We start from the raw sequence: 8600 nt of genomic DNA on the forward strand, positions 1-8600 counted from the left end.
CTAAAACTAACCAGAGCAATGGCCTTCTTTTTTTTATTAACATTTTAAATAGAAGCTTAAACCTAAAAAATCAGCGAAGGGACCAAATTGAAGATTCCCTGCGTTTCAAGCCAACCAAGGCCTCGTAGCAATCATAGACTTGATTAAGAGTCTATGACTTGACATAGAATGAAAAAGCCCAGAGAGTCACTGCTAATGTTGAGATCTATCTCCTATTGTGTGTTACTTCCCCCACCTTCTAGATTGTAAGCTCTATAACATGTTGGCGCTATATAAATCCTGTTTGTTTATAATATTGATATAAAATAATAATAATAATAATAATAGAGCCTTTCTCACTATATGATGCCACACTGCACATATTCAACCTATTAGCTCCAAATAGAAGGGTGCTGGTGGGTTAGGACAAAGTAAGGCAATTGGCTTGCCCTGTCTTGAGATTTAGTTGTGTATGTTAGTAAGTTCACCTCCCATTCAAATAATTTTCTAATTTATTTCTTGTAAAAGTATTTGTCGTAGTGATTTCTCTATAGACCAATATATGCTTTTCCATATATATATTAAAACTTTAATTCTGTGCCCAAGCAAGCTTCAAATATATTTTTATGCTAAATTACATACATTTGACTAATGCGTGTCCTTTCACCAAGTTCAAATATCCTTGAACCTTTTGTATTATATATCATGTCATTAGGAAAAAAGTATATGCCATTTTTAGCTTTCTTTTAAAAATCATAGTAGGTTAGTTGTGTCCAGCTTCAATTCTTTTAAAAACATTAAAATTCCTAATCTTTTAATTTGTTTCAGGTCATTAAAGCATTTAAAAGCAGTAATAGCAACCTGCATATTTATTTTATTACAAGTACATTTGAAATGTAGCAAGTTGTTTTAAAAACAGGATCACATCACTATGTATGTGGTATTCTCATGTATTATATTTAAATACAAATGAGAAACTATACATACGTTGTTATATATATATTAAATACATTATCTTCAGTCTTCTAAAAAGCAAACTTGATGACACATACAGCATAAATCAACAGCAGGATTGACATTTATAGTTACATAATTATTTAAATATCTAAACAGGAGAATTGTTGTGCAGTCTACAGTAGACAAAGGGTGTTTATAGAGATTTGCTGTCTTTTTCTAAATTCACTTAGTGCTCTATATATAAAACATGGTATCTTCCCTGGTAGGAATCAGCTAGCATTAAGACATGGGTTGACTTGCAAGATTCCCACAAGGGAATGTCTGATAGAGCTTTTTTGTTGACCAGTGAGGCATTTAATTCTTGCAGCAGTTTATATTTATATCATAAGTTATTTATAACTTAGTTGTAATTTTTATGTGAATTGCAAGATAAAACAAGTGCACTCATTTACATTTCCTAAACTATTATTTTGGGTTTTTTTTTGTTCTTTTTACATAAAGTCCCTTAGTTGCTGGTCAACACCTTAGATACGATGGGGATCTTTTTTTTTTTTTCCAAATAATTTTTATTGTGAAAAAATATCAAGGTTCATACAACAAATAAAACAATAGTACAGTATGGGGCAAAGTTTCACAACCAAAAAAACATGGAAGTGCAATAATAAAACCAAAAACAGGATTATGTATAACCAAATGGAACCTGAGTATTTTCATTTTTCTTTTATTGTAAAACAATGGAAGGGTATATAGAAAGGAGGGAGAGAAAACAAATCCGATCAGTTACATAAATCTACTCACATTCAATACATTACCCAGCAAAAGTATACCATTTAGTTAGCAGAGGTATGTAGTGAAGCGGGCTGAGGGGGCTGCAACAGCCCATTATATTCTACTGATGTGGATAAATGTATCCAGAGGTACCAAGTCTGGGCAAATTTGTCCCCTCTCTTGGAATCGGTGGATATCATATCTTCCATATAATAGATATCAGTTACCCTTCTCAACCAGTGACTTACAGTCGGGGGAGGAGAGGTGCTCTTCCATCAAGCAGGTATACATGCTTTAGCAGTGTTCAATAGATGTCTCAAAAGGGAATTCTTGTACACCTTGCACGAGAAGTCAGAGACACGAAGAAGCACCAGTGCTGGTTTGGCTTTGATATCAACATCTGTAAGTTTAAGGATAATTTCAGCCACTGAGTTCCAATACAATTGCAATTTGGGGCACTCCCAAAAAATATGCAGCAGCGTGCCCTGAGCTATACCACATCTCCAGCAAATGCCGTCAGTATGAGGAAAGAGCTTGGCAAGCCGATCAGGTGTTCTGTACCAGCGGGTAGCCAGCTTGTAGTTAGTCTCCTGATATCTATTACACATGGATGCCTTATGACAAAAGTGCAGCATCATGTCTTTTTGTTCGTCTGAGAAGCCCATGTTTAGTTCAGCCTCACACTTAGACACAAACAGGGAGTCATCTATAGTTAGCAACGTCTGGTATGCATATGAAAGTATGCCCCTCTGGGAGCATTTGGAAATACACAAAGACTCAATAGGCAATAAGGACCGGGCGAATAAACAAGCCCTTGGAAGGGACCGCAACACATAGTTGTATATGCCTCCAGGGGGCCAATGATGGCAGCTCATTATCTGATTGCAAGGTCGGTAAGTGGGCCCATTCCCCACTGTGGAGAAAGTGCATAGCTCTATAAACTCCAAGTCTACACCTAGAACAAAATATCGGGTCGGAGAGTCCAGGAGGAAACTCTCGGTTGCCCAAGATCAGCGAGAGAAGCGAGGAATATGTAACCAATTTCTGGGGGGTAAAAAATGTGGAAACTATTCTTAGTGTCTACAGGGATCTATTTATAAAGTGGTGAATCTGACATTCCCTGAAACATTGCCTTAAGGAGAATCAATTATTGCCATTGAAACACATGAACCTAGAGGATTCTCCACCAGGGAATGTTTTAGAGAATTTCAGGATCACTTCCTAACAAACTCCTAGTCACAGTAGCATTTTAATTTTTTGTAACCACAATTTTAGATTTTTCATTTATTTTACAACATGTACAAAGAACATACACAAAATTAAAACCTGATGGAACTAAGATACTAAGTGAGATCTTAGTTGGAATATAATCCAAATTTATATATATACTGTATAAATAATACAGAAATATATGACCCATTTGCTTCAGTAACAACTGTAACAAAAACAGTCAGGGAGAAGATAGATTGGGTGTAAATAATACTGCCCTATATTAATGACCATTTTGTTACAAATAATAGGTAAAACAAACTGTTCCTACAGAGAACTTCCAGAGAATTATTACATCACTACTTTCAGAGGGTGGCATTTTGTAGAAAAATAACACTGTTTTGCAAGTATTCATGGATAGACGATTTTTAACTTGCAATTTCAGAATGTTTTGCATGAGTTCTGCTTTAATATTAATATTTTGTGCTGTTTTATGTAATCCAATGATTACAGGGGATGTTGGGGGTGCAATAATTGTTGCATTTTTGAAAAAAAAGTATGTTTTAAAAGCAAATGCTTGGTATCACCACGGCTATAGCCTATAAACAATTCCATGGTTGTAATTTACATTCGTTTGCTAAAATATTCTTTTAAAAATGCTCATATTTGGTACATTTTGGGTAATTTATTGATTTCATTTCTTTTTCTCATATGTAAAACAGTTTGGGGCTAGCTGGCAGAGGAATTTTGCAGCTCAAGACAGAAAATCAACTGGGTTGTAATCCCATTTTAAAATTATTTTTGAAATCTGTACTCCCTTGAATTTTAATAAATAAAGAGTATTAAAAAAATATTTTTGAAAAATTTAATTTTATTTGCAGGGAAATGAAAAGTGTGCGCTTTTAATCATTGACAAGATAACAGACAAGAACCTTATTAACTCAGCAAACACATCATTACAAATGTAAGTTATACCTTTTCTTTACATGTACTGTTGTAAAGTAAAAATGAAAGGTAAATACAGTAGAAACAACAATTTCAGCCATAATACTGGATTTTTTATGCGCATTGGGCATGCTATACATTTGTTTATTCTTCTTATCTTGTACATCTGACGCATATTTCATAAACTCATAATCTCATAATCTTAAATGCCCCAATATGTACATTCAGGAAAGTCTTAAAGGCTTAAACACACTTTTATGATTTACATTGTGTGATGTGGAGATGTCTGAATTATCTTTAAACATGGTTTGTGTGTTAGTGCATTGCAGGGCCTTTTTTTTTTTCAAATGCCCTTACCAGTGCACAGTTCTAATGCTTATACAAATACACATTGTAATGCTTTTTGGTTTATACCTGTGCATGGACACTCCATTCAAAATGCAATCCTTATTAGCACAAAACACAACATGCATTGATATGTATGCATTAAGGCAATATACAGGAATAAAAAGTGGACTAGGTAGTAGTAAATAGAAGACCACTGTAGGAAATAGAAAAAGAACATTCTATTTACCAAGGTAGTAAAGTAAAAATAATTATCTACAGTTTTCATGACTATTCCCTTGTTTTACCATGATAAATTATAAAAAATAAACCTTTAAAGCGGACCTAAACTAAAATTTGTACTTTACATAAAAGGGTAAAGGTTTTTTTTAGTTTAGTTCCAATTAAGTAATTTCTTGTCCTTCAGAAAGTTCCTAACTGAATTAGGAGGATCAGAACTCAGGCAGCCCATATTTAGGCTCTAAACCCAGCTGCTGTGGTAGCTTAAGTCTGTGTTTTTGCTGCTAGTTAAGGTTAAAATGACTTTATATTTTAAACTATTGACAAAAAGGTGAATTGATGCCACTAAACACCCATATGAATCTAAAATGTTTTATTTGTTAGTTTTCCATGTAATGTAAGAATAATAATGCATGTATTTTTATGTTTTAATATTGTAGGCCTCTTCATTTAGCAAAACAAAATGGATTAAAGACTGTGGTTGAAAAGCTAATAAGTAAAGGGGCACTGGATGAAAATGGTAAATAATATATCTGTATCAATCTTTAAATTATGCGTTGCAAAATGTGCATGTGTTTGATTCTGATTTAAGCACTGTGTTTACTAGCTTCTCTTTTCACAAGCTGAACCTTTCTATTGCTCAATACCAGCAAAATGTTGTAAACACAAATATCCAAATGTAGTTTATAAGAATTCCTAGAATTATAGTTGTAGTCCTCTTTTTTTTACATTAATGTATCAACCCATCAACTACCCATGCATATGGGTAGTTTTGCCAAATAAAGGGAACAAATCAGACCTAATTATCTACTGGTAAACCACAGCGGGCCCTCAGGTTGTACAGTTTTTTTTGCCAGTGTTCAATTATTCTTAGCATATTTGCACATATAAAATATCTGTGTGTTCCATAACACCTCTCTCATGCACTCTTGTTCTGAGTTTGACATATTCAGCCATCTTGATTGTAAAGAAAAGTAACTTCCACACATGTGCACAGGAGTCAATTCATCCTAGCGTTGGGTTCATACGCTGAGATGTGCATGCATGACTGATGTACATTTGCAGCTAAAATGCTTTTTTAATAATACAGACATACAAGGCTAATTTAATAAAATAAGCTTGTTTACTTACCAAAACAAATTTTCAGCTTGCAAGGGATAATTGGATCAAATCTGGTGCAAAGAAAGTAAAAGAAACATGATTTATTATTACACATAATTGGATGGTTAAAGTTAAGGGAGCTTCATCTCATTTACCATACAAATAAAAATAGGGGACATTTATTAAAATATTTTAAGTGTTGGCATTGGTTGTGTGAACTACAAGAAGAAATACATTTCCTTCACTGTTGACATACAAGTGGGTTACAGGATTAGGATTCTAGGTGTAAAACTAAACGACCAACTAGGGGGACAGCACCCAAAATATTAGCAGGTGTAATTTTTTGCACAGTGCTGAGGAGTTAGGGTTTTTCTTTCTACTTTCAAGATCCTGACAGTCCATTTCACTCGGCTGATGAATTTATATTTATTTATGAAGAGTCAGTCCTGTGTTAGGGTATTGTTGAATTGTGCACTGGGTACACATATGACAGGTCAAAGGGTTTTTTGATTAACGTGCTTAACTACAGAGTTTTAAATCTGGGAGGGCTTCTGCACAGCTGTATTTTGTGTCAAGCTACCTGGTTTTTACCCCCTCTTGGGCCAAGGAACGCCAGCTTTGAGATGGAGGATTTCTGTACAACTTGGGGTTTAAGTAAGGGGTGCAGACTGCATTTGTCAATAAATTTGCAGTACCAAAATCCCATAGCCACCCAGCAGCCATTTTTTGACACTGTATGGCCCTGACTTGTGCAGGCTCCATTTCACAGAGGGAATAGGTGAAACTATTATTTACCTCAAAGGAGATTACAATGTGGATGGCCTTTGAGCTCTCTTCTGCCCTCACTGCTCTAGTAATTAGTGGGTTTGTACCTCACTGCTATCGTATATATATTTTCTGTTAAATGATCCCTCTAGTTTAGCGAAAGAGAGTTGACATAAGAAGACAGGTAGGCAAGTTTGAAAAGATGGGTTTGAGTGCACTTTTAAATGAGCAGAAAGTAGGAGCAAGCCGAATAGGACGAGGAAGACCATTCCAGAGAGTTGAGGCAGCTCTAGAAAAGTCTTGGAGCCGTGCGTGTGATGAGGTTATGAGTGAGGAAGTCATTAGTAGGTCTTTGGAGGAGTGAAGAGAGCGGCTAGGGAGTATTTTTCTATCAGGTCAGAAAGGTAAGTGGGACAAGAACTGTGCAGGTATTTGAAAGCAAAGCACAGGAGATGAATTTGATTCTCAGGTGAAATGGAAGCCAATGAAGAGAACTACAAAGAGATGCAGCAGAGGAGGAGCGGAGGGAAGGATGGATGAGTCTGGCTGCAGCATTCATAATAGATTGTAGAGGAGAGGGTCGGGTTAGTGGAATACCAGAGAGGAGGAGGTTACAGTAGTCCAGACGAGAGATGATAAGAGCGTGTACAAGGAGTTTGGTGGTCTCTGGGGTGGATTTTGGAGATGATGCACAGGTGAAAGGGACAAAGTTGTTGTCTTATTTTAGTATTCAGCGCTAAGGACAGGCTTAATTTGTACTTACATGCACTGGATTCACTTGAGTGTACAAAATAAAAAAACAAAATTATAGTGTCATTGTCTTAGTGTCTCCCTGTTTTAATGGCAGAACCCGATCCCCTTTATCTTGGAGTTTTTTCTTTATGCTATAATGGCTCCCATTGGTTAATTAAATTGTTACTTTGCTGGCTCCACCTCTACATTTTTTCCCAGTGGTGATATCAGCATTTAGATATAAATTCTGATTAAGGGATAGGTTTCCCCTAAACAATTTGAAACATTGAATACTGGAGGTTTGGACCCCCATGTAAGTTTAACCTTTAGTTGTCTTTGGCTCTTAGAAGCAAAAATGTAGTAAAAAATGTCTTTTTTTCTTGACTTCTTTATCAATAAGGAAAGTAAATGCCCCAGCCGTACCTTTGTCTTTCCAAAACTTTTTTTTCTTTTTGTTACCCAGTTGTGTTTATTTTGTCTGCTGTAGACACTCCAATTTCCCAACCAATTAAAGCGACTTCTTATTCCAATCATGAAAGTTTTTCTCAATATTCACACTGACAGAAGCATGGAACTGGTGATTGGTTCTTTGTACAGGATCTTTGATGAGATCTGACCTATCCTATTTTTTAGTTTCTTCCTTTTAGTGTCCCTATCCTTTTAGTGTCCCAGACTAAACTAAACATCTAAAATGGGTTAGGGTATTAAATACTTATATGATGCATACTTACAAACTTCTATCATGGTAGTGTCCCATGTGTTTCTTTGTAGGATCCTGTGGCTTAAGTACCCCTCAGGAAACGTTGACAGATATGCCATTTGTTTGTTGATTGTCTTTTAGGTGCAGAATCTTACTAATGTAAAGCACGTTTTATCCCACAGTCACAACAGTCTGAAGATGATAGCTTTCCATCAGGGCTCTCATTTACAGCCAATAAATGTTCCTTTTGTCATCAAGCAAGTTCTGTTGAGAGGGCTAAGTACTGTAAATCCTTACTATAGAATAAGACTGCTGATAAACAATATTTACCATGAAAGTTACCCCCACCTATACCATGCAAGGTGTTGGCAAGGCATCTGTACCCACATCGGTACCTTTTGGTTCAGTCATGTATCCAAAGGCTGGTTTCATCTAATAGTTTTATTAAAGTACAAAATAGAATTCTTGTCCATACCCCCATAGTGTTTTCTTCTTTTAAGTGGTCCCTTGAACACAAATCCATCGTTATCTTTTGAATTGGCAAATCATTTAGTATAAGTCTTTAATGTCTTTGGAAATGTGGAAGAAGGCTGTCAACTCTCTGTTTAGTTGTTGTACCTGTCGCCAATGTTGTTTAGTTTACCAAACTGCTTGCTTAGTTACTTTTGTGTTGCTTGCTACTAACTGACACTCTCTGACAGTTGGGGGGTAAACCACCTTAGGTAGTTGTCCTCCAATATGATTGTTTAATTTTTGCACATCTAGTGTTATATTCCTGCATATAGCAACCCTACTTGTATATGGTTTATGTTCAGCCAACAGTTGTGGCTCTCAATAAACTTAATTTTAAAATACAATTTTACTGTAAGTACAATAATTG

The 8600-nt window shown here is 35.6% G+C and overlaps 1 protein-coding gene across 4 annotated transcripts in view; it reads left to right on the forward strand.

Annotated features, from left to right (window-relative positions):
* The window catches only part of ANKRD44 (ankyrin repeat domain 44), a 69255-nt gene that overhangs the window by 56623 nt on the left and 4032 nt on the right, over positions 1 to 8600 (forward strand). For 3 of the 4 annotated variants that reach the window (XM_072418836.1, XM_072418837.1, XM_072418838.1), the window contains exons 26-27: positions 3795 to 3877; positions 4863 to 4942. In XM_072418836.1, coding sequence (XP_072274937.1) covers positions 3795 to 3877; positions 4863 to 4942 — 163 coding nt within the window. The other variant, XM_072418839.1, reaches the window with a different exon arrangement.

This window comes from Pyxicephalus adspersus, chromosome 7 (assembly GCF_032062135.1).
Source record: "Pyxicephalus adspersus chromosome 7, UCB_Pads_2.0, whole genome shotgun sequence".
NCBI lineage: Eukaryota > Metazoa > Chordata > Amphibia > Anura > Pyxicephalidae > Pyxicephalus > Pyxicephalus adspersus.